We start from the raw sequence: 27,810 nt of genomic DNA on the forward strand, positions 1-27,810 counted from the left end.
TCTAATGATTCTTCCTGTTTTGACCTTTTCTGCCCGCCCAGACCTTGAGCCTGCCAGACGTCCTTTACCATTGCCTCACTACTTGGGATTGGCAACCCCTGCCTGCCTTGATCTGTCATTTGCCTGCCCCTGTTGCTGTAATAAACATTGTTACTTCAACACAGTCTGCATTTGGGTATTACCTGAAATGTGATAATAACTTCCGCTAGGGAGCCAGCCAGCTAACATTAGCTAGCTAGGTAACAGTACACTTTAGCTTAAGGCATATAGCTAGATAAACAATTAACTTAGCAAGGTAAACAATATTTAAGATCACACATGTAACGTTTGCTAAAGAGCCAGCCAGCTAACATTAGATACTTAAACAACAATGAACAAAGTGCCAACAATACCACGGTGCTGGGAGCTAACCAACCAGGTCCAATGTTAGCTAGCTAACATTAGGCTCTAACTAGGAAAGCAAACATCTCTGGGAAACAAATAATGTCAGCTAGGGAGCCAGCCAGCTAATGTTAGCTAGCTAACAGTACACTTTAACTTGAAATTAAATCATTTTCTGTCAATTAGAAACGTATGTAGCCTAGCATTAGCTAGCTATGTTACCTGTATACATCATCATGCATGATGGATGTGTCTCCCTGTCAGGAATGCCACACCACGGTTGCCCTTAGTTTGAAGATGTAATCCGGAGACAGAACACCTATCTCTTTAGCTATCATACTCCAATTCCACTGATTTCAAAACTTGATCCTCCAGAAAGTGGAGAGTAAAACGTATGCAGCTCCAAAACCCAATATAAAAATAAAAAAAAGGCTAAGTTCGACAGGATTACCAACATAGACTAACGAGCTCAACTAGACGGTAGCCTTCAATATGGCAGACCAATCTGAACTCCTCTCTCGGCATGTCCAGCCCACTCATTATCTCAGCCAATCATGGCTAGTGGGAAGGTTGCTAACTTTTTCTGTAGAAAGAGGAGTGGGAGGCCCCGGTGCACAACTGAGCAAGAGTAACAAGTACATTAGTGTCTAGTTTGAGAAACAAACGCCTCACAAGTCCTTAACTGGCAACTTCATTAAATAGTACCCGCAAAACACCACTCTCAACGTCAACAGTGAAGAGGCAACTCCGGGATGCTGGCCTTCTAGGCGGAGTTCCTCTGTCCAGTGTCTGTGTTCTTTTGCCCCTCTTAATCTTTTCTTCTTATTGGCCAGTCTGAGATATGGCTTTTTCTTTGCATCTCTGCCTAGAAGGCCAGCATCCCGGAGTCGCCTCTTCACTGTTGATGTGGAGACTGGTGTTTTGCAGGTACTATTTAATGAAGCTGCCAGTTGAGGACTTGTGAGGTGTCTGTTTCTCAAACTAGACACTCTCTAATGTAGTTGTCCTCTTGTACACAGCGTTGTACAAGATCTTCAGTTTCTTGGCAATGTATTGCATGGCATAGCCTTCATTTCTCAGAACAAGAATAGACTGATGAGTTTCAGAAGAAAGTCTTTGTTCCTGGCCATTTGGAGCCTATAATCAAACCCACAAATGCTGACGCTCCAGATGCTCAACTAGTCTAAAGAAGGACAGTTTTATTGCTTCTTTAATCTGAACAACAGTTTTCAGTTGTCCTAACATAATTGCAAAGTGGTTTTCTAATGATCAATTAGCCTAAATTAGCCCAAATTATAAACTTGGATTAGCTAACACAACGTGCCATTAGAACAAAGGAGGGATGGTTGCTGATAATGGGCCTCTGTATGCCTACGTAGATATTCCAGAAAAAATATCAGTTTCCAGCTACAGTAGTCATATACAACATTAACAATGTCTACACTGTATTTCTGATCAATTTGATGTTATTTTAATGGACACATTTGTTTTTGCTTTTCTTTCAGAACAAGGACATTTCTAAGTGATCCAAAACTATTGAACGTTAGTGTATATTACTCTTACAGAATTTTCCTGTGGGCGAGGATATTGGAAATGTAACCAAAGCGTACTGGATTTTTAACTAGGACAGAATCATTTATAACTGACTTTTTCCCACATAACATAAAGCAGATCCCCCTTATTGTATGGAACACTTGCCTCTAAATGTGCCTTTAGAGGCCATGCAATTCAGTACTCATCTATAAAACAAAAGCAATTTAGGTCAAATGAGTCCATATTAACAAAGGAAATAGAAAGATCTACAGTACAGATAGCAATAAAAAAACTCAGAATAAGTCAGAGGAAAAACAAAAAGAAATGGAGGAACTTATTTAAGAAAGATCCAGTGTAATATATAAAGCAAACTGGATTGATTATGGGGGAAAATGAAAAATAATTTGGTGCAATCTTCAACATAGAAATGCTAACAAACCATTGTTTTACTGAAACTTATTACAAATGATGGAGTCAATCATGATTCACCGAATTAGATTTTGAAAGAGGAAAGCATGTGTTTTTGTTTCCGTCTCCTCCATCTCCACTAACCAAAGCTAATTGTATGGTTTTGTTTTCCTATTAATAAAGTCAAATTAACATCTGTACAAAAAAGACTCACGTGAAGGCCAAATTACAGAGGAGGAACTTTTTCCAATTAAATTAAAGCCGTTAAGTCTGGGAAAACTCTAAGACTGGATGGTATACCAGTGGAAGTATTCCAAACTTTTTTTGATGTACTCAGAGGACCATTATTAGCTAGTTTTAACCACTCCTATATAAATGGTAGATTATCGGACACTCAAGGTCTGATTTCATTATTGCTGAAACAGGATCCATGTGGTGTATATATAAAAACAATTGGAGGCCTCTTACACTTCAGTGTTGTGATGCAAAAATTACAGCTAAATGCTTAGCGCATAGAATTTAAAAGGTTTGTCAGATATTATTCATCCAATACAAATTGGAGATAATATAAGACAAGTACTGGAAACAATAGAACGCTATGAAATATCAGGGAAACCAGGCCTGGTTTCCATAGCTGACTTTGAAAAGGCTTTTGTTAAAGTATGACTGGAGTTTATATGTAAATGCCTGAAATACTTCAATTTTGAAGAACCTCTTTATGAAATGGGTTAAAGTTATGTATAGTAACCCTAGGTGTAAAATAGTAAATAATGGCTACATCTCAGGTGTAGGCAGAACATTTTGCGTTCACAGACTGTTTGTGAGAGATGAAAGCGCCTTGGGACACAAGTCATTTTTTATATCTCTCTTATGATTAGAAGGAGAGAGAATCAGAGCAGTAATCAGTCCATACTCCTGCCTGGCAGCAGGTGGCTAATGGGGGGCCTTAGGCACCCACATCCTGCCTGCATATAGAACATCTGATTTGCTCCAGTGCATCTGATTGTAATGCATGCTAAATGAAAAACCCTGAGGACTGCAATGTTCTGAGAAGACCAGAGATACTGTACTTGCTACCTGGAAGGAACAAACCCAACGTACTCAGGATGCAGAGGATGAAACCTATGGTGTTAATTAAAAACTGAATGCATGTAGTTCAATTGAACCACATAAAATATGCACAACATATCTATGTAATGTTATGCCTTGATTTCATTTAATTTCTGGTTTAAGTCTCTGAAAGGGGAAAAGGAAAGTCTGAAAAAGCTAAATGTTATGAGCAAAGGGTAGGTTCGACTGAGTGCACCATCAGGTTGGGGACACACGTTGTTTCCCAAATGTCTTTCTGGGAAATGTGGCATTGTTGGAGTAATTGTTTTTTTTGCTCCGGGGGTGTTTTGGTAGAGCAAATAACTTGTACGATCACTGTGACCTCAGACATCAGACTTGAGGCCTGAAACTCTACGGTCTTCTCTATTTGAAAGAATATACATTTATCTGTTGTTTCTATATCTGTGCACTTACAACTGTGTACATGTTTTTTTTCTTCGCTGAAGGAGAGGGACAACAATTTGCCTGTGTACTCTGGGCAGCCCCTCTGCAGAATCCTTCCTGGATCACACATTTCAGATTCTAAAGTTCTGTTCCATGTTTTGCGGTTAGACAAGTTCCAAAAACATCAAGACCAGTTTCTGTCCAGTGTTATACAACGGGTGGGTCTAATCTTGAATGCTGATTGGTTAAAATCGCTTTCCAGCTGGTGTCTATTTCACAAATTGCCACCAGCTAAATCTATGACGTCATAATACCTATTTACTCTGTTCCATCTGGCTTCGCAATCTACTGTCTCATTGGCCCAGACAGGCACTTTTTTATTTATTTTTATCTCTACTATAAAAAGCATCTAGACATTATCTCACATTTCTTTTAGACTAACATTTCATTTTTATCAGCAGAGATTTGTATAGACGTTGATGTCTGTCTGTCCGACATTTGCAACATTGTTTCAATATTCAAATTTTATCTTCTGCTGTCCCATAATAATGAGCGAGACGAGACATACAGGCAGGCAAAGTTTCTCAGCCAGTCGAAATCATGAATCAGCTGGCATAATTTTTATATTTATATACTATATAATATACAAAAAAATCGCGCCTCATTGGCTCATGGATGTATCAAAATAAATGTCAATAGAGAACAGATTAAACAAATGCAAATGCGACTACTTTGATGTTATTCTCGCTGCACTTTTTGACATGACTGTAAATCAGCCGTAGATGGCTAGCTAGCAAGCAAGGGATTAGAACGTTGCCAGCCAGTAATAGAACATTTAGAACGAACGACTGGGTCACGTCCATAGACACAGAACAAAAACACTGAAAGACTGGGTCGCGTCTCTAGCAACCTTAGATTTGTGTCGGGACTATATCTTGTGGAAGGATGAAATAGTATGAATAAATTAAACAAACACATTTTTAAATTAAAATATGTCTATTATTTGAATATGTTGGTAAAAGTGATAAGGCCCTCGAAGCCGGTGTTTGGAGGATATATGCCAACCCTCACTTTATCTCGGGCCTAACAACACCTGTGCCAATATATCCTCCAAACACCGGCTGCTCGAGCATTATCACTTAATAATTCAACAGAGTGAACAGACTGCAAGCACATTGTGTGTTCAATTTAAAAAAAGAACATCAATTTTTACTAATAATGCTGTTTACATGGACATCTGATAATCAAATGCACAGCAGGAACTTGAATATACAATACCAGTCAAAAGTTTGGACACACCTACTCATTCAAGGGTTTTTATTTATTTTAATATTTTTTACATTGTAAAACAATAGTGAAGACATCAGAATTATGAAATAACAGATAGGGAATCATGTAGTAACCTAAAGTGTTCAACAAATCTACATTTATTTTAGATTTTAGTTTCTTCAAAGTAGCCACCCTTTTCCTTGATGACAGCTTTGCACATTATTGGCATTCTCTCAACCAGCTTCATGAGGAATGTTTTTCCAACAGTCTTGAAGGAGTTAGCACGTATGCTGAGCACTTGTTGGCTGCTTTTCCTTCACTCTGCGGTCCAACTCATCCCAAACCATCTCAATTGGGTTTGGTTGTGGAGGCCAGGTCATCTGATGCAGCACTCCATCACTCTCCTTCTTGGTCAAATAGCTCTTTGACAGCCTGGAGGTGTGTTTTTGGTCATTGTCCTGTTTGAAAAACAAATGATAGTCCCACTAAGTGCAAACCAGATGTGATGGTGTATCGCTGCAGAATGCTGTGGTAGCCATGCTGGTTAAGGAGACTGTGTGAATCAGGCCTTCATGGTCAAATTTCTGCAAAGAAACCACTACTAAAGGACACCAATAATAAGATGAGACTTGCTTGGGCCAAGAAACACACGCAATGGACAACAAACCAGTGGAAATCTGTCCTTTGGTCTGATAAATCAAAATTTGAGATTTTTGGTTCCAACCGCCGAGATGCAGAGTTGGTGAACAGATGATCTCCGCATGTGTGCTTCCCACCGTGAAGCATGGAGGAGGAGGTGTGGTGGTGTGGGGGTGCTTTGCTTTGCTGGTGACACTGTCTGTGATTTATTTAGAATTCAAGGCACACTTAACACACACACACACATATATATATATATATGTATATATATATATATACAGTATATACAGTGCCTTTGGAAAGTATGCAGACCCCCTGGCTTTTTCCATATTTCGTGATGTTACAGCTTTATTCTCAAATGTATTGTTTTTTTCTCATCAATACACAATACCCCATGATGACAAAGCAAAAACAGGTTTTTATAAAACAGGTTAAACAAAAATGTCACATTTGCTTAAGTATACAGACCCTTGACTCAGTACTTGTTGAAGCACCTTTGGTAGCGATTACAGCATCGAGTCTTCTTGAGTATGACGCTACAAGCTTGGCACACCTGTATTTGGGGAGTTTCTGCCATTCTTCTCTGCAGATCCTCTCAAGCTCTGTCAGGTTGGATGGGGAGCATTGCTGCACAGCTATTTTCAGGTCTCTCCGGAGATGTTCGATCAGGTTCAAGTCCAGGCTCTGGCTGGGCCACCCAAGGACAATCAGAAACTTGTCCCGAATCCACCCTGTGTTGTCTTGGCTGTGTGCTTAAGGCCGTTTGTTCAGTTCATCTTTCCTTCGGTCCTGACTAATCTCCCAGTCCCTGCCGCTGAAAAACATTGTCACAGCATGATGCTACCACCACCATGCTTTACCGTAGGGACGGTGCCAGGTTTCCTCCAGACGTGATGTTTGGCATTCAGGCCAAAGAGTTCAATTTTGGTTTCATCAGACCTGAGAATCTTGTTTCTCATGAGTCTTTAGGTGCCTTTTGGCGAACTCCAAGTTGGCTGTCATATGCCTTTTACTGAGGAGTGGCTTCCGTTTTGCCACTCTACCATAAAGGCCTGACTGGTGGAGTGCTGCAGAGATGGTTGTCCTTCTGGAATAAACTCCCAAGTCTTGAACTCTGTCAGAGTGACAATCAGGTTCTTGGTCACCTCCCTGACCAAGGCCTTTCTCACCCACTTGCTCAGTTTGACTGAGCAGCCAGCTCTAGGAAGAGTCTTGGTGATTCCAAACTTCTTCCATTTAAGAATGATGGAGGCCACTGTGTTCTTGGGAACCTTCAATGCTGCAGACATGTTTTGGTACCCATTTCTGTTTTTTGAAAAACCTGTTTTCGCTTTGTCATTATGGGGTGTTAGGTGTAGATTGATGAGGAAAAAATGTATTTCATCAATTTTAGAATAAGACTGTAACATAACAAAACGTTGAAAAAGTCAAGTCGTCTGCATACTTTCTGAATGCAGTGTGTATATATATTTATGGTGTTATGTGCCATGTTTTTCGAAAGACATGCAAGACAGGTTTTAGTCCATTTGACTAATTACCATTGCCCACAACCTGATCTAAACTAAGTTTGTACAAATGTTGCATAATGAATATAATGACTGAAACAAATTATTAAAGTGACTGAAATGTAAAAATATATATATATTCTTCCATGGATATCCAAATTCAACTCCATATCACTGAACATACCGCAGTCCTCAACGTCATAGTTACTGGGTTCATTTTTCATCCAATATGTAGTTGTAGCTGATGTACCATCAACCCACTCCCAGTCTTCGTCTATTTTAATGTGATTCAGGCCAATCCAAACTTACAGAAATGCTTTGAATCCATATATAAATTCCTGTTCCGCTTCGTTGTTATGGTCACCAGGTCTAACTCTCTCTTCTGACAGTCCTGTCTTCTCTCTTGCCAGGATTTCTTCTCAGTGGAGAGATAATAGATGGATTCTCCAAACGTCCTCTTTCCATTGAACTCCAAGTCCAGTTTGTTCACCTTTCCTGTAACTGGTCTCTCTCATTCGTGAGGGTGTTGAATCTGGCCTTTTGGTGTTTCCCTGTATGATAGTACTGACCAAGGAGTCCATTTTATTGAACAGTCCGTCCTATGATCCCAACCATTAGGAGAACATGCAGCAGCCCCAGACACATAGCTCTGGAGGGCCTCTTCCACCTCTGAAGATGTAGAGAGAGTTGAGCACCAACACCAACACCAAAATTCATAGTCTTCATTGTGCTGGATTCCTCGTTTTCAAATCCATCTTCCTATGATAAAATACAGTAACTTGTGCTGTTATCTCAGCTCTAATGTGGGGCTTGTACCTGTGTCTCTGCCCATTATAATGCTCTAATTTGTGTGTGTGTGTGTGTGTGTGTGTGTGTGTGTGTGTGTGTGTGTGTGTGTGTGTGTGTGTGTGTGTGTGTGTGTGTGTGTGTGTGTGTGTGTGTGTGTGGCTTATGCGATTCACTGTTTTTTTGTAACGGGACACAAAACAAAACAAAACAGCCCTGTCCTCATTTGACTCCAAATATTCTTAGTTGGAATGCAGTGTCTGATAATACTTCCACCCTACTGCTCATTACTTTTTATACACCAAAAACATACACTTTTATTCATTACTATTGCCCCAACCTGGTCTAAACTGAGTTTGTACAAAAATACACCCTGCAGCTGACCCTTTTTTGCCAGTATTGTAAATATTGACCAAACATATTTCAGACTTTCCAGAGATAATCCTTATTATCCATTATCCTTAGGAGAAAGCTCTCATCGGTAAAGTATATTTATTGCCTGTTCAGAGTATCCCTTAGCTAATATATTTTATTCCACAGGAGACAGATTAATGATGTTATTCATATTAATTAGCTTTGGAGGGCAGCATCTCTAAAATGTTTACAGTCTCATAACATGGTGTGTACAAACCCTCCCCTACCCGGTGTATAGTCAAATATGAGTCATAATTGTGCAAAACAGTGGCAGCAGTCTTCAACCAAACAGTGCCGTGTTCAAATCAAATTGTATTGGTCACATACACATGGTTAGCAGATGTTAATGCGAGGATAGCAAAATGCTTGTGCTTCTAGCTAAGACAGTGTAGTAATATCTAACAAGTACTCTAAGAAATTCAGAACGACTACCTTACACACAGAAATGTAAAGGGATGAATAAGAATATGTACATATAAATACATGTATATGGATGAGCGATGGCCGAGTGGCATAGGCAAGATGCAGTAGATGGTATAGAATACAGTATAAACATATGAGATGAGCGCAAGCGTAGGATTGATCACCCTGTCACTGGCCGCCTTTGGGGAGGGTGTATAGTGTGAAAGGCCGAAACACCCTAGGAAACAAAGGTACACTACTGACGATGCGCTCCCCAAATTTCACCAGGCTCACTGTTCATTAACTCTTGGAAGTGCTTGCACAAAGGATAGTAACATCTCATCCTGTGTTCTTGGAATCTGTAGGATATGTAGACATTATTAAAGTGACATTATTTAAAGTAACTAGTGATACCTTTATTAAATCAATGTATTACATTTCTTAAAGTGGCCAGAGATTTGAGTCTGTGTGTTGGCAGCAGCCACTCTATGTCAGTCTGATGGCCTTGAGATAGAAGCTGTTTTTCAGTCTCTCGGTCCCGGCTTTGATGCACATGTACTGACCTCGCCTTCTGGATGATAGAGGGGTGAACAGGCAGTGGCTTGGGTGGTTGTTGTCCTTGATGATCTTTTTGGCCTTCCTGTGACATCGGGGGCTGTAGGTGTCCTGGAGGGCAGGTAGTTTGCCCTCCAGGACAGTACAGATGCTGTATAATCATAAGTAAATAGTCAAAGCTGTGTGGAAACATAAGTGGGTGGGTGAGATAAAAGCCCTCACATACAGCTAGCATATGTTACATGCAAGGGAGGGAGCAGATTGCTTGTTTAGTCAGCTGTTATCTACCTGCTGGGTCGATAAACTAGAATTCAAAGAGCAGATATCTTATCAACTCACAAAATACCAGCCCATCCACAAAAGCACAAAATGTGCAAAATATACTTTAACTACACATTAATATTTGTACCTCAACGTGGGTATAAAGAACATTGTACCAAAAAACGTATCCCAAAAGCATACCCAGGATGAAACCAGGTTTGAATGGTACAGCCCTCAACAATAGTCAATAATAGCCCTTACTTTCATCCTCTTCAGATTTAAATACATATATCTCAGTCCTCCAAAATCAATTGTACAAGATGTGGTTGGAGTGTGTTTGTGCTTTTGAGAAAAAGAGTGACCTTGATACAGTACTTTACGCTAGAACCATGGATGTTCTCTGCATGATTAAAGAGTTTCATTAATTGCCTAATAAATTTGGTACAGATGTAGGATCTTATTTTGTAGCAGAGAATTTTCCTGAGCCGCAGGAAATGCAGATGAGTTTCGTGATTTGCATAAATTCACTGAAAACCTGCACTAGCACACGGTTATTTTAGCAGTATTGCACTTTTCATGTAGCCTAATTTTGGCCGGCTAATAGCCTAACCACTATTCAAGCAACATTATGGACTAAAAGTTCAAATCCATTTGCTGCAGGATTATGCTGTGACAATACTGGTCAAATTAAGATCCTACATCTGTAGGGGACAGCATTATTTATTATTCTTATTGCTGAGCATGGTGACCCATGCATGATCACTCATGGTGACCCTTAAAAGTAAGAGGTAGTGAAATAGCTAACCAAGAAGATTATGAGTAAGGATAAAGTGTATATTTGGATGGGAGCTAGTGGTGTTTATTGTCCTGAAAGGGAGCATGCTACCAACAAAATAATTCACCACAAAAAGTTTGCAAGAAAAAGTGGTTCTGGTATCAACTTCATCTCCCCATTCTTGGAGGGCTATGCTTCCAGGATTAGATTGTTTTCATGTTTAATGTTTTATGTATGTTTTGTGCTCCAAGTGTGTTTACTAAGACTACTAAGTTCTAGAGATGGCATTTTTCACGCTTTCTGATGTGAGACATTTATTCCTGCAGTACTGGGTATTGCAGTATTTGGATGATGTGGCTGATGATTGGTTGCTTTCTAGTGCAAAAAGATAAGCACATTCTGTATTCATGCCTTGCAAACCAAACTATTCTGAGGGATGCCAGTGGTCCATTGCCTGGGCTAAACAGTCCAATTCAGCACATTAGCCAAATGCCACATGCAGGAAATTGATTCTTCTCTCATGGGCCAGCTGGTTGTTACCTATTACCTCAATGGAAACTAAGACTTGATTGAGGGAATAAAAGTGAAATACAGATGGTGAAATTCCAAAACATCTACCTTCATCACAATACTGTATATTGTATGTTCATAGTAGACAAAAATCCAACAAATTAAACCAGTGAGTCTTTTCATGAGGAAACATATTGCTTGTCACAACATGATCAACAGTTTAATGTGATATGAACATGTATAAGCACCGCATTGGCAAATTATAAAAGTGTAGATTTTTTCCAGCGTAATATGGCACAAGAAAAAAGCCTTTCACATTTGCCCAAACATTTTACAAATTCAAATACGGATAGATATTTTACAGAGTGACACGTGTAGAAAGTTTCTTCCATTTCAGAAAATAAACATTTGATTCACTGTGTTCTGGAGCAGAAACTAATTGTGGGGGATTGAAAGAATCATCAAGAGTCTTAATTCATCAAGAGAGTCTTCATTAATATTAAACACACTGATAATGAGGGATTAAAAGGAATAATTTAACATGATTATCACTTGGTAGTCTCTGGGTTGCATTACTCCGTAAATACAAAATGAAATAATTAGTCATTCCAAATCATTAGTAGTTCCAACGATTCTATGGGCAGCTGAGTTTGAGTGTAATTGTACATTTGCGGACGTCCTTATGTGGTGGTGAGTGAAAATGTGACAAGAGTCACATTGCTTTGCAAGGTGGTTGGTTGGTTGGTTGGTTTTGGTTGCTTGTGGTGAATGTAAATTGCAGGATTTGCAATCTGTGAGTAGCAGAAGTATCCACTCCATGCATGTTATTGTTTTCTAACCTTACCCCAACCCGAAAACACTTACCTTAACCACTTGCTACAGTAGCATACCTAAACTTAACCTAACCCTGCCTACCACTTACCCTAACCACTTATTAGCATGCCTAAACCTAACCCATTCTATATGTTCATTACTGATATTTGTTTATGCTAAGTAAGAGTGTGCAACAGTGCCTCGCTATGGAGAAAGCCACACACCATACAATGAACACAAAGTGAGTTTCTCATGGCAGTACTGAAATATATACAAATCCGTATTAGATAGTTTTGTCCTGTACCATGGATAGAAATAACCAAAGTGCTGTCTCTCCCGTGTTTTTTGTTTTTTACTGTATTCATTCGTTCTCTATCTACAACCACTGTGATTATTATTATTTGACCCTGCTGGTCATCTATGAACGTTTGAACATCTTGGCCATGTTCTGTTATAACCTCCACCTGGCACAGCCAGAAGAGGACTGGCCAACCCTCAGAGCCTGGTTCCTCTCTAGGTTTCTTCCTAGGTTCCTGTCTTTCTAGGGAATAGTTCCTAACCACCGTGCTTCTACATCTGCATTGCTTGCTGTTTGGGGTTTAATGCTGGGTTGCTGTATAGTACTTTGTGACATCGGCTGATGTAAAAAGGGCTTTCTAAATAAATTTGATTGATTGATTGATAGAGTAGGCAATCCCTGATTGGATTATGTTAACCAAACAAAATATTTAAATATTTAAAGAGTATTAGCTAGCTTTCGACACATAAAATGAGAAGTGACTTTTTCAAATCTCTCTCACATATTCTAAACTATCAAACATGGATGTGGTATTAGCTGTGAAAAGGGGCAGGATATACTTTTGTGAGAATAGTTATGTTTTTTTCAGTTTACTTCTGATTGCAAGAGACAAACAAAATCTGGGCAGTCTCTGATCTTTGAAGATTTTTCTTTAGTTTACTCTGTAATGATGAGGGGAAATGGAAGTCAAAGGGTAACGAGATCCCACACAATGCCTTTGAAGCAAGGTTGCTCAGTGATCCAGCACTAAGATAAAACCACATACTGTACCTGTACAAGTTGTAATGTACAAGCCAAAGTCATCACAAAACAATACGCCAGAAAACATGGACTTAAGCTTTCCATATCATACACCAATTTAATAAATAAGATAAAGTAGGCTTATATTGACTACACATTATAGTATTTTAAAATCGTTTATACAATAGTAATATTAAAAGTATTTTTTTTCTCCATTGAAAACTCTCTATTACAGATGGCAAGACAGGTTTAAGTTATACAGACAACATTTCCCTTGTATACACATTGGCAACTCGCAACAAGAGAATTGGCCATTACATTCAAACAACAAAATGCTTTCTCTTCAAAAAATATTCAACTTTAAAGAGAAAATTACACTGTGTGCATTTTTTATATTCTGAGCAATATCTAATAGAGCAATAGCTTAACAATTCAAAACTACTCCATGATAGGATACTATGTACAATATACAGCAGTAACCTCAGGCTTTAATGTGTAGAGTGAAGCTATATTATAGACGCTCATTTCAATAGCTACTTAAGACAGCCTAAATACAGCATTAAGAAGGACCAACAATATGCACATGCACAAAATATCTGCACATATAAGAAGGCAAATTACCAAACATTCACAGTTTTGATTTAGAAGAAGAGGGTCAGTGAAATATCAAAGTCCACCTTCTTTCCATTCCTGTGATAATGACAGAGAGAACGAGAGAGAAAGCAAGATAGAGGGAGAGAGAGGGAGCAAGAGAGAAAGAGAAAGAGAGATGCTCACTACACATATGATCGTATGTCCAGTATGGCACATCGTCTGGCGTGGCGTTATTCTGATGACGGAACAGAGCTGATGTGGACCTATGTAGCTTGAGTGCATATCCAGTTTTCTTCATATTGTCTTCATGCAAACATGGAATCTCATAGCATTATATGTCTCAGAAGGCCCCTTGAAAACAACCAATCATCATAGCCGTAGTTGAGCTGGAACTCGGTGTCCTCCAATCAGACGTTGGTGCAGTTGGTGGAGGGTGGTGTGTTGTCCACCTTGCTGCGGAACTCCTTGAGTTCGTTGAGAGGGGAGTTGGTAATCTGACACCTGAACACCTGCTTGTAGGCCTTTCTGAAGTTCTCCGAGAGGAAGGCATAGATGACAGGGTTGACGGAGGAGTTGCTATAGGCCAGACAGTGGGCCGCCACCCGGAACAAGAAGGACCACTGGGTCAAGGGGAAGTTGCCAAACTCCACCCACAGGTGGACCACATGGTGAGGGAGCCATGACAGGCAGAACACCACCACCACTACAAGAACCGTCTGGGCAGTCTAGTGGGGAGAGAAAGGGGAGTGGGGGGGGGGGGGGGACAGGGTAAGAGGTCTCCAAATATGAAGGGTGGCATTTGTCCACTACAGTTTTATCTTTCATTTTATAAATCTAAATGCATCTTTTATTGTCAGTACATTGTCTATTTGTTATAATGGTGTGCGTCCACTAAGCATGTGACATGTGTAACCTTGTCTCTTCATGATATTATCTTTCAGTAGAATATGGGATGTTCTCATGTCTTTTGCCAAAACTAGCAGAGTTAACGGTGGCACCTGTCAGCTGAAATGCCAATTTCATGCTTGCTGGCCTGCTCTGGCTTTCCCCTGCATTCCTGGCTTGCAGATTGATTTACCGTTGTGTTAAATAATTAGCACACGACATGGGAGATATATTAAAGAGCAGGAACATACTAAAAAGGCATTGGGGCAGGGCTGGAGATGTTTACAAATGGGTCTGCTTGCTTTCCACTGCTTATTTGGGTAAAAGGGAGGCTCGAGTGTCTGCCTGCCACAGCAGTCCCCGAGCCCCACTAACAGGGTATCCCATGGAGCTTTACAGGAAACTGGGAAATGATACTGAGAAAAAAGGAGGGAGGGATGGCAGGGAAAAAGATATATGGTCAAAGACCGATAGGAACGCAGACCATTAAAAACAGACCCGTGGTATAAAGACAGAACGACAGAGCGATCAGACATACAGACACAGAGGGGTAGATGTAACTAAGTAATGAATTGATGAACTGAGGTTTTCAGTAAGCTTGGTGGCATCATGAAAATGTACATAAGTCCAGCTCAAACGCCTACCATTTAGCACTACAACCAGCCCAAAATCAACATCAACCACATTGTTGCAAAAGGCACAGCCACATAAAAATCTCCCTTTCACCTGTTCCCAGGTCTTCTTTGAAGACTAACAGAACTGACTGTACACTGAACTCCCAATCATTCAGCGCTGTCAAATTGGTATGTGTCGTGTTCAATTACTCATGGAACAGTCAAATCCCAAATTTAAAACAGAAATAACCTTGCAGGTGTTTGAGTCTATGTGGTGTTTTACTTGAAGACCGAGCACAGCTAATTTGACGGTGACAACTTGTGAATCTGTAAATAGTTCTTGGGCTCTTATATGGACATATAAATATATAAATCACTCTCTTAAGCTACTGTATGTGGTATATAAGAGGAATCTGAATTTGTATGTATAGTACAGCACACACACATGCTCACACACACACACACACGAACACGCCCACACACACAAACACGCCCACACACACACACACACACACAAACACGCCCACACACAAACATGCCCAGACACACAAACACACCCACACACACACACACACAAACACGCCCACACACACACACAAACACGCCCACACACACACAAACACGCCCACACACACACACACAAACACGCCCACACACACACACACAAACACGCCCACACACACACACAATCAGAGGGGCTAAAAATCCTCCAAATACAAAATCAATGAAGTGAAACAGTGGAGGTAGAACATTGTGACTCCCCCTCTGCCATCCTCACATTGAAGGGCTTTAGCTCCATATTTAGAGGTTTTTGGAAGAACCAGTCCATCATTGGCATCCATAACAATTCCTGTGTGCTGTGTAAATGCCTAAATGAATGGTAAAACTGTTAAATCTGCTAATTAACTGTACCTCACACCTCCTACGTAGGGAATTCATTAAAACATAGTGGCATGCCAATCAAAAACAAACCCATTTCCTACTCCAGGGAACACATTTTTTTTGCAGAACAGCCTAAAGATGTTTTTTTAAGACTGCAATCGCTAACAACCGTCTGTTGACATTTAATTTCTTTGAGTATGTTTATTATGAAGTGTCAGAAAGTACTGGAATTCATATGACACATCACGTTTATAACCAAGGGCATGATAGAAAAATCCAGGTTCATCTGGCCTCGTGTCACGATTCCCTTTTATAATAATCCAAACACATTGTCAAGATTATTTTTCAGGAGTGGATTGAAAGTACAACATTTACTCAATACGCTTGTCACAGGGGATTTACAGGAGCTTTTGAGAGATCCCTATGAGCACAAGATGTTGAAAATACGTATTTCTGTCGTACTCACTTGGATGCCACACACGGCAGTCTATAAACACCCTGTCCTCCATCTGTGTGTACCTAGAGCTGATAAGTGGAGACGTTTTATAACAATGGCGATAGTAGCATTGTTTCCCCAGCTGCTCCTCCCAGCCGCGTCGTTTCACAGCATTGGAGGAGTTGCTGAACTGATGGCTGGAGATAGAGGCCAGCCTCCTCCTACTCCTCACACATGCACACGCACGCACACACACACATGCATACATACACTGAGCGTACAAAACATTATGAACACCTGCTCTTTCCATGACATAGACTGACCAGGTGAAACCAGTTGAAAGCACAGCCACATCCCTTGTTAAATCCACTTCTATCGGTGTAGATGAAGGGGAGGAGACAGGTTGAAGAAGGATTTTTAAGCCTTGAGACAATTGAGACATGGATTGTGTATGTGTGCCATTCAGACCGTGAATAGGCAAGACAAATGTTTTTAAGTGCCTTTAAACAGGGTATGGTAGTAGGTGCCAGGGGCACCGGTTTGTGTCAAGAACTGCACCGCTGCTGGGTTTTTCACACTCAACAGTTTCCCCTGTGTATCAAGAATGGTCCACCTACCCAAAGGACATCCAGCCAACTTGACATGACCATGGGAAGCATTGGAGTCTACATGGGCCAGCATCCCCGTGGAACGCTTTTGACACCTTGTAGAGTCCACGCCCCAACGAATTGAGGACGTTCTGAGGGCAAAGGTGGGAGGTGGAACTCAATATTAGGAAGGTGTTCTTAATAAATTGCATTATATAGCGAATGTGCCACCTCTGGTATTGGCACGTGCGCCTTAGCCAACAGCTTGCAGATACAATGCGGGTATAGCCTATATGATGAGATTATTATGGACAAAATAGCGAGATTGTTTTTATTTGTCAAATAGCAGCCAAGCATCGGTCATCATGTCACCAGAATAAATTAGCCGTTTCCATCTGGCCTGTTGTGTTATTTATCCGACATGTACTTTACTCGCATGAAAAGGTTGGATGGAACCTGATTATAGTGAAGCTATTCCTGTAGACAAATATTTCAGTAATCAGAGTTTATACTTATTGAATGACATTGAAACTGTCTAGATGTGACAAAATGAGAATACATTTTTGTAAACACTTGGTTCAGACCATCATTAATATGTTATTGTTTAGTTATGTGTAAGCCATGTGGACCCATGTCTGGGCATATTGTAATGGCCAACACTAATGAGCCAATGTATTAAAAAATCTGAGGACACTACTGAACCGTTTATTTGGAGCATATTGGCTAGAACAAATATAGATCTCTGAGGCCCATATTTTGGTGTGTGATACAGTTCTGACAGACGGTCAGCGCCAGGCGAGCAGCAGCAGCGGGTTGGGTTAGACAGGCAAATGGCCATTAAAGAAGAGTAATGGCTGAAAGTCCAGTTTGATTGCACTTTCCCGCCCTGCTGCTTCACTCAAGTGTGGTAATTGACAGACGCTTCGGGGACATTGTAAATGGAATGTACCGCCGATACCAAGTGCCGTATATTCAACTTACAATACTGGCTAAGTTGATCGGTTATTTTTCTTCCCTAGACTTCTACGTTTGCCTACAAAACTGTCAATGGGATGTTGGTTCTTCCATGGTATACGTTGCCGCTCTATGCAGGTGAATCATGCACCCCAAAAAATCTGAGCTGGCACAAAGTATGTGAGGATGGCTAGGGGGTGGTCTGGAGGGGACGGAGGTTGGAGATGTATGCCCTTTTCAAACACCCGAAACAGCTTTTTCCTACCATCTAGAGCCATAATCATTATGATTCATTCTATGTCAATAATGTTATATTTGGCTGCTTATCTAAGCATACCTCTTGAGCTGTCTGTGGTTCTTCTTTTTAAAAAACTAATATATGCTTCTCTGCATCTCTGGTAAAATTTGGGTAAAAGATTGAAAGGTGTGTTGAGTTTTGTTCAGTACATGTAGTTATTGTTTGTTTTTCTGAAGTCTACCAATCTTGCCAGAAAACATGTCAGCTAAGATAGACAAGATAGCTACTCTAACTTGATTGATAGCATGAAATGGCTTCTTGGTAGCTAGTTATGAGTTTGGGAGATAAGGAACTTATCTGTGCCGGCTAAAGCCAACTTCATAACATTTCTAGGTGGCTAGTGGTATTACAGAGAAACAACAACCATTTATATTTAAAGTTTTAAAACAGGACAAAACAGATACTGGGCATGACACGTCTGGCTCTATGCTTCTATACACAATGTCTCTGAAAATGGCACATTACTAAACATGGGCTTTCTCAAATGACATTGAGATTGTGTAACGACTTGAACCAAATTGATAATCAACATCATTATAAACATCATCATAAAGTGCATTGAAAAGTAAGAGGGATTGGACATTGCACATTGAACATTGCATGATATGATTATATCTTTGAAAACATCTTATCCAAACAGTGTTTTTAGACTCCTAGAGTTCTAGACAAGATGTATAGAAAATGTATTAAAGTTAACATGTTTAAAAACAACAACAAAACAGGGTCTCCGTCACTTGTTTGCCATAGAGCTGAGCTGTGATGAGGCGTAACTCCTCTCAAAATCATAGAACGCTCTTTAAATGCAAGGACTGACAGGCCAAGATAGTTAAACTCCTAGATATAGTTTAAACCATATTTTCAAGCGATACAATGTTTCTTTACGTTCTTTGTGTTTGTAAACACGTAATAAAACCTTATATTTTGGGTTATGATAAAGCCATAGTGGGTCATAGTGCTAAGCTCGTGAGACATGTATACGTTATATTCTTCAAGAATCATTAAGTAAATATTAAGAATTGAAATTACCATGCACAGCTTCCTCAATCCCAGACTGCGCCTGGACAACTGGTGTGGGAGACTGTAATACTCCAACACACTGCATGTGTGGGGCTGTACGCCATACAACAACGAATGATCACCATCAACAGTAATTTTGTAAACGTGATGAATGGTTTTTACATACCTTCTTTTTCGACGCCTCTGACTTTTTGGACATGTTTCTGAGTTTTTTGTGCAGGTGATTTAAAACCTGAAAATGCATAAAGAATTGTGTGATGACATACCAAACGATCCTTTAAAGCCTATACTCTAAAAAAAATAATAATAATAACATTATACTGAAATAATTCAAAAGCTATCTAATTTATGTCTTAGTTATCCCCATTTTAGATTACCCAAACTCAGAAATAGACATATGTAAAGGCATTCATAACTCATTGCGAATACAAATATCTATCAATAATAAATAAATCAGGATTGCTTGCTTACCTTTGCGTAGCAGAACGAAATCAGCAGCAGGGGCAATACATAACCAAAAACAAACGTGCAAACAACATAGACTTTCTTTTGGTTTTGATCCGGCCACACTTCCCAGCAATAGGTGTGATTCTCGTCTCTCTGGTATATGTTGTGTATGACCGCGACTGGCGCTGCCATGGCCAAAGAGAGTATCCAAATGACCACCACTCCGATCAAAGCGTGCTTTGACACACGGATGGAGGACGATTTTCTGGAGTGAACAATGGCAATGTAGCGGTCCACCGACATTGCGGACAAGGTGAAAATACTGACCAGCATAGAAACGGTGAAGAAATAATGAATAAACTTGCAGATGAAGGCACCTAGAACCCATGTCGGCATCATGTAAATAGTTGACTGAAAGGGGATGCAGAATAGCAGGTAGGACAGGTCGGCGATGCTAAGGTTGAGGATGAATATGTTGGTGGTGCTCCGTGGTTTTCCGGGTTTACTATGGGCCAGCACCGTGATAACCATTGAGTTTCCCAACACTCCAAGTGTAAAGATGAGTCCGAAAACCAGAAGCGTAATGAAGTTGTCCATGCCAATCCCGAACAAAAGATTTTCCTCCTCGACATCCGTTCTGTTGACATACCATGGTGCAAATTCGGTTAGGTTGTCCAAACCTGACGAGTTCATCACTTTTTCTAGTGCTGAAATATTTTCAAATGTAAGTGAAGGGGGCACAAATGCCTTCTTATGTCTTCCAGGGGCGTTTGACACTAGCTGGCAGGCGTTTTTGCCTATTCAGATAATTAAAACATAATTTGTTTCAAAGTCTCTTGAGTCTCTTGAATGCAGCCATCACACAATATTGTATCTCAATTCGTTGCAATGTTCCTCATTGTTTTTCGATACAATGTAAGTGAAGATACTTTTTATGAGACATGTTGTCAATATGTTTGAAGTTAGCTGCCCAGAGTGTACTGTTCTATATATTCTTGGTGCGTAATGCAGTTGTTGTCTCCACCTGATGCGTCCTCAGTCGCTGGATGGCTTCGCTCAAATCCCTCCTCGCCCTATTTCCCCCTACATATTATAGAAGGGGCTGGGCTGCGCGTCTCACGTCAGCTTTCAGTACCACCGCCCAAGATGTACTAAAAAGCACTCCAAAATTTAATTAGGCCTGTCCACGTTCTCGTGGCCATAATTATGCACAATGCGATGTATAAGACATCGAATGACATCATTCTCTTCTAGGCTAACATGTGGGGTGATTGCAATTGTTAACAGCAGTCTAATATACACTGAGTGTACAAAATATTCGGAACACTGTCCTAATATTGAGTTGCACCCCCTTTTGGCCTAAGAACATCCACAATTTGTCGGGGCATGGACTCTTCAAGGTGTCAAAAGCATTTCACCGGGATGCTGGCCGATGTTGACTCCAAAGATTCCCACAGTTGGCTGCATGTCCCTCGGGTGGTGAACCATACTTGATACACATGGGAATATTTTGAGCGTGAAAACCCCTGCAACGTTGCAGTCCTTGACACACTCAAACCGGTGAGCCTGGCACCTACTACTATACCCCGTTCAAAGGCACTTAAATATTTTGTCTTGCCCATTCACCCTCTGAATAGCACACATACACAATCCAAGTCTCAATCCATGGCTCAATGCAAATAGTCCCGGTGGCCATTTGATTAATTGTTCAACATTAATTGTTCTCTTGATAATGTTGTGTACACTCAGTGTAGTTGGCATTCATCATTTCTATGAAATGGGCTGTTGGCTTATGAAACAAGGTGCTGGATTTGTGCTTAGGTTTAGTGGGCCAGGCCTGACAAACATTATCTCTTCCCAAAGTATTTTTTTTTTTTAAACAAGCATTAGCTCCTATCTGATAATGGCAAATGGTTGTGCCTGGCTCTTGTTCTGGCAGTAGGCCTAGAGCTTGTATTTAGGGACAGGCTACTTTATGAGATAGAGGCATTTACAGAAAAATATATAGAATCCATAATAGCCCATTAGTATATCCCCCAATGTTCTCCCCACTGGATGGCCAAATCTTGGTGCCATTCCTCCTCTGCTGAAAAGCATCAGGACAAAGAAAAGTGTGCTCTCTAGAACAAATCATTTCAGTTGTCTCTGATATCCTTCAATTTGCTTCCATTCGCCCATATAATTTACTAATTGATGTTACAGCCCTCTGGTTAATGTCATTTTTCAGTTGGGAACTCCCTTCATTCTCACATATGTGCAGGACTAAACAGCACAGATGAGATTTATGACTGGTGGATCATGCTTAAAACACACACACACACACACACATGCATGGACACACACACACACGCGCACACACACACACATACATGCATGGACACACACATACATGCACGGACACACACACACACACACACACACACACACACACACACACACACACACACACACACACACATACATACATGCATGCATGCATGGACACACACACACACATACATGCACGGACACACATGCACACACGCACACAAACACACACATGCATGCAAACAAACACACTATATGTGGGACTTGTACAGTTCCTTGATAGCGTATGGGACTCTATAGTACTCTGTGAGTTATGACCTATTGTTCAAGATTGTGGCTGTTGATTAAGATTAGACAGTGTGACACAAAAACCCTGCTGTAGCCTATTGTTGAGGTGTCATATAGCTCTGGGGTATGATTTACCAGTATACATGAGGATATCAAAGAACAACAATAACCATGCTATAACTGGAATTGAGATGGAACTGACCACCATCTCTTCTCGGCACATCCAGGCATTCTGAATGTTCCTTTTCCTATACCTGTGTTAGTGCAACGGCGCTGGCCTAAACTGGGAGATGAAGTAGAATGGACCTAGAAGTTCAGCGAGCGCTGCCCTAGAGGCTATGGCAACAGAGCCACGATGCAAGGTAGAGTGTATTTCCCTCATTGTCCTGGGTCAGGGTCGAGTGGCTTTTCTCAGTCCAGCTAGCGACCAAACGATCAGTGCATACCCAAACACACATTTCCACACAGCACCCATATCATCCCAATCATGGCAGCTGTGTTAACCCACATCAGCAAAGAGTCATCAACCACAAAGGCAGAAAGAAGTAAACCTGCCACTTGAGTCAGAACTTCAAGACCTTTTGCTTCACAGACAACGAAGGCATTGTGTCTGACAGGGTTACACAAATACAGGCACCTGGACCACTTTATTGCGTTGTCCGATACTTCTGGACAAGGGAGAGTAGATTTATAAACTATAGCTTATTCTTCATTTAGCTGAATGTCATTGTTTACTGCACTCTTTCATTCAATGAACACAAGGAAAATGTACTTTAGACAGCCCTAGTATTTTCATAAGAAATGATCAATAACATGCAGGTTTTATTCACAGGGCTTAATGTGATTGAGATTCAAATGGAATGATGTGAACAGATTGACACCAAACAAATGAGAGCAATCATAAATATTATTTCCCAAGTAAATCTATTCTAATTCTAATTCTAAATTAGAGTAAAAAGTAAGGTTTATATAGTTATTGGATTTTAGATCTAGTTTATGTGAAGCCTTTTATGACTCCAGATGTTGTTTATGACTCCAGATGTTGCTCACAGCATCAATAACACACGCACCAAAATGCCTACAAACACAATACATTTAAGAATATTCTTCAATGTACTTAGAACAGATTGATGAATACAACAACATCCATTTACAGTATCAACTTATCGGCATCAACCATTTCAGAATCTTTCATATTGACAAACAAATAACTGAGATTATAGGCTGTAGAAAAATAGACTACGTGGTTAATATGGAATTTTACTTCCACTAGATGGGGATATTCTATATTGAAGAGATAGGGTTGTCTAAAGCAGCTGTGACTGTACTTTTTTAGCTGATTAACTGAACCACTTAATTGAATGCTTAATACAGGCCACCTAAATAGGTGTGAAATAAATGATGTGTTTTCATCAAGGCTAGTGCACCAAAATGTCAAATTGGTGCTGTCTGTTTAAGATGTGAGCTTTCTCTGTACTTACATGAGCAAACATGCAATGAGAATAAAAGCAAACATTTACAATCAAATAAGTATGTAGAATGTATATGCAAATATTTGGTTTGGACAACCAACAGATACTGTTTCCTAGACTGTGAGCACTAAAAGCTGTATTGTGAACACCCCATGTTGCTGCAACGCAATACAAATAAGACTGTCCCCTTTGTGATTGGTCCGTCATTTTGTCAGATATCAGAGCTTTGTGTTGTGCCTCTATTTTATGCTATTTCATCCTTGGCTCACCTAGCTACAGATAGAATGCCCATTACAGGCTTTCTGAGCACTAGGTGGAAAACCCCCAGAATGGCCTGTCAATTTTCTTCCGGTGTTGTTGCAGTGGACATTGCCTGAGTGTTCTGAGGGAGACTCACTATCCAGAGCACCTTAATCACTGCTTCTGATGTGAAGGTGCCTCCGACTCCAATGATATGGCAATTACCTGGTTGTTGTTGTCCAGGAAAGGAAGCTAGCAGGCTAGCAGCATGCAGGAAACGTTTTGGGCATTATAGGCTACCAGTATACAGTTCTGGTACCAGCACATACTCCTAAGTGGCAGACATAGAAGAAACAGAACAGCAGCTCACTTGTAAAGCCCACTTATTGAGGTTTTAGCCATATGCAAATGTGTAATAGTGAGGACAATGACAATAGCCAACTGAACACATATTGATGCTACAATCTGATTGAGATGGATAACACAGTGACAATGAACAAATCAACGTGATGCCCTAAAATGAAAATTTCACCGTCTTAATGCCCCCCCCCCCCCCCCCCCCCCCCAACCACCACCCTCAAAACACTCTAGATGATTGCCTCCCAAAGGAGAAGCCAAGCCTTCTTGATAATGATCAGAGTTTTACGAGGACGCCATTTACTGATTTTCAACGTGGAGACATTTCATGTGAAAAGGGTGGAAAACAACAATAAAACTGAGTAACATGAGATGGAAAATCTCTATTTGCAATCTCTATATTTCCCGCTCCTAGGTTATCTGAATGGAAAACACATCATCTGTCTCCAATCAGCATAATTGTGTTGGTCATTATTGATGAGAGACAAAAACGGATTCCTGTAATAATCATAAAGAGGTTGTTCAGGGTCGTATTCACTGGGCACCAAACGAAAGAAAACGGACTGACATCGAGAGGGACTACTGTACCTCTACTTGTTCAATTTGAATCACCCGCTTTTGTTTGTTTTGCATTGCTGTGCACTAATGAATACGACCCATGATTGTATGGATTGCTGTATGGTCTATTGCAAATGAATCCTACAGTATGTGACATTTCCATACAACAGTTGGTAATTTCTTACATGCAAAATAAAACTAGAGATCTGTGGACTGAGCTCTGGACCTGGAACTCAGATTATCAGGTTATCACAACCCATTTCTTCCATACCTTGCTTTTTTTACTTAATATTTACTGTGTAATTTGATTCCATCTGACAACTATAACGGGGCAGAAAAGCACAAACTTTCAAGGAAATGGAAAGTGAATGGCGAAATTGTTTTGTATTTGCCTCTGATCACCTGGTCCTGTGGGTCTACTGCGTTATATGCTTTGATACAGCCACCAAACAGATTTAAAATGGGACAGAGTGGGAATAGCAATTTGATCAAATATTTGCATGAGCAATTTCAATTCTGGGTTTGATTAGAATTCAAGTATAGTCTTTTGAGAAATTGGAAAAATAAATACTTGTGAATTGTTTGTACAAGACCTTGATGTGACTTGGTCATTTTACAATAAGGGTGCATGGGTTGTCACAGGACGACATAAATGACAAATAATCAAAATGGACAATATTGCAATATTCATTTGCGATCTTTCCCCCAAAAATATTTGTTTTTAAATATAGCAACAATTATTGTTAAAAGTGAAAGTGATATTTTCTAGTTGTCTTGTCGATTTAGCCCTCTATAGTTCAAGAGCTCTCCAGAGCTGACAATGTTATTGGCCTTACTTTGTGCACCTCATTTTAAACAATGTAGAACATAAAACAGGTGTGTGCACTTATTGCCAACACCTACCTAATATGGCGTGGCTTTCTTGCTCTTTTTGTTTGCATGAAGTTGAGCAAGTTGTGGAAGTTTGACCATGGATACTACCAGTGACTGTGTCAAAACAGGCAAAACGGCCATGATTGGTTACCCTGGGATCCAATGATACTGCTTACCCTGGGGTCCAAATTACTGCTTACCCTGGGGTCCAATGATACTGCTTACCCTGGGATCCAATGATACTGCTTACCCTGGGATCCGATGATACTGCATACCTTGGGGTCCAATGATACTGTTGTTTTACTAGTGAAACAATGAGTACAGTGTTCAGTCTGGTTTAATAAGGTTGATGTCTGCGCCTGCACAGAAATTCAATTATCACAAAATCTGTCATTTTAAACTAGAGATATCTGTTCACACAATACCGCATAACGACAAAGCAAAAACAGGGTTTTAGAAATTTTTGCAAATTTATAAAAAAATTAAAAACGGAAATATCACATTTTCATAAGTATTCAGACCCTTTACGCAATACTTTGTTGAAGCACCTTTGGCAGTGATTACAGCCTCAAGTCTTCTTGGGTATGACACTACAAGCTTGGCACACCTGTATTTAGGGATTTTCTCCCATTCTTTTCTGCAGATCCTCTCAAGCTCTGTCAGGTTGGAAGTGCAGTGTTGCTGCACAGCTATTTTCAGGTCTCTCCAGAGATGTTTGGTCGGGATCAAGTCCGGGCTCTGGCTGGGCCACTCAAGGACATTCAGAGACTTGTCCCAAAGCCACTCCTGCATTGTCTTGCTGGGTGCTTAAGGTCGTTGTCCTGTTGGGAGGTGAACCTTCGCCCAGTCTGTTCCTGAGTGCTCTGGAGCAGGTTTTCATCAAGGATCTTTCTGTACTTTGCTTCATTCATCTTTGCCTCGATTCTGACTAGTCTCCCAGTCTCTGCCACTGAAAAACATCCCCACAGCATGATGCTGTCACCCATGCTTCACCGTAGGGATGGTGCCAAATTTCCTCCAGATGTGACGCTTGGCATTCAGGCCAAAGAGTTCAATCTTGGTTTCATCAGACCAGAGAATCTTGTTTCTCATAGTCTGAGAGTCTTTAGGTGTCTTTTGGCAAACTCCAAGCGGGCTGTCATGTGCCTTTTACTGAGGAGTGGCTACTGTCTGGCCACTACCATAAAAGCCTGATTGATGGAGTGCTGCAGAGATGGTTGTCCTTCTGGAATGTTCTCCCATCTCCACAGAGGAACTCTAGAGCTCTGTCTGAGGGACCATTGGGTTCTTGGTCACCTCCCTGACCAAGGCCTCCCCCGATTGCTCAGATTAGCCAGGGGGCAGTTCTAGGAAGAGTCTTGGTGGTTCCAAATTTCTTCCATTTAAGAATGTTGGAGGCCTCTGTGTTCTTGGGAACCTTCAATGCTGCAGACATGTTTTGGTACCCTTCCCCAGATCTGTGCCTCGACACAATTCTGTCTCGGAGCTCTACGGACAATTCCTTTGGCCTCATGGCTTGGTTTATTCCCTGACATGCACTGTCAACTGTGGGACCTTATATAGACAGGTGTTTTCCTTTTCCAAATCATGTCCAATCAATTGAATTTAACACAGGTGGACTCCAATCAAGTTGTAGAAACATTGCAAGGATAATCAATGGAAACAGGATGCACCTGAGGTCAATTTCGAGTCTCATAGCAAATGGTCTGAATACTTATGTAAATAAGGTATTTCTGTTTTTTATTTGTAATACATTTGCAAAGAATTTCGCTTTGTCATTATAGGGTATTGTATGTATATTGCTGAGGATTTTTTTTTAAATGTAATCAATTTTATAAGGGGTCTGAATACTTTCTGAAGGCACTGTATATGTTGGTTGTTTTGCTTGACGCCCACAGGCCTCACAGGACTCCTGGTACCAGTCTAAAAAATGAATGGAAGTATACAGTATGTGGACTGTTTACTGTCCAAAATGTGTAGTTAAATACATGTCCAAAAAATACAAAATAAAAAAATCTATCCTGATCTTTCTTATATCTCTCAGATAGAGGAGAGACACTTCAGAACAAACTTCCTTTTGATATGTTTCTGGTACTATCTATTGTTTTTTTGTTTACCTTAATTTAACTAGGCAAGTCAGTTAAGAACAAATTCTTATTTACAATGACAGCCTACCCCAGCCAAACACTAACAAAGCTGGGCCGGCCAATTGTGCAC

The 27,810-nt window shown here is 40.4% G+C and overlaps 1 protein-coding gene across 1 annotated transcript; it reads right to left on the minus strand.

Moving 5' to 3' along the window:
* Positions 1 to 11,108: 11,108 nt before the first annotated feature.
* LOC109901497 (galanin receptor type 1-like) lies at positions 11,109 to 20,651 on the minus strand. Its single transcript, XM_020497497.2, has 3 exons — positions 19,523 to 20,651; positions 19,218 to 19,283; positions 11,109 to 14,103 (listed from the first exon to the last, which is right to left on the minus strand). Exons 1-3 carry the CDS (start codon positions 20,189 to 20,191, stop codon positions 13,786 to 13,788), a joined length of 1,053 nt encoding a protein of 350 aa, XP_020353086.1. The 5' UTR covers positions 20,192 to 20,651; the 3' UTR covers positions 11,109 to 13,785.
* Between the last annotated feature and the right edge of the window lie 7,159 nt (positions 20,652 to 27,810).

This window comes from Oncorhynchus kisutch, linkage group LG13, assembly GCF_002021735.2.
Source record: "Oncorhynchus kisutch isolate 150728-3 linkage group LG13, Okis_V2, whole genome shotgun sequence".
Classification (NCBI taxonomy): Eukaryota; Metazoa; Chordata; class Actinopteri; order Salmoniformes; family Salmonidae; genus Oncorhynchus; species Oncorhynchus kisutch.

Bases quoted from the DNA above. Each gene is read 5' to 3' on its own strand.
- LOC109901497 (XM_020497497.2), bottom strand. From the start codon at position 20,191: ATGAACTCGTCAGGTTTGGACAACCTAACCGAATTTGCACCATGGTAT. The intron at 19,284-19,522 runs GTAAGCAAGCAA...ATGCATTTTCAG, and splicing joins TTTCGTTCTGCTACGCAAAG to GTTTTAAATCACCTGCACAA. The intron at 14,104-19,217 runs GTATGTAAAAAC...TCTCCCCACTAG, and splicing joins CAGAGGCGTCGAAAAAGAAG to ACTGCCCAGACGGTTCTTGT.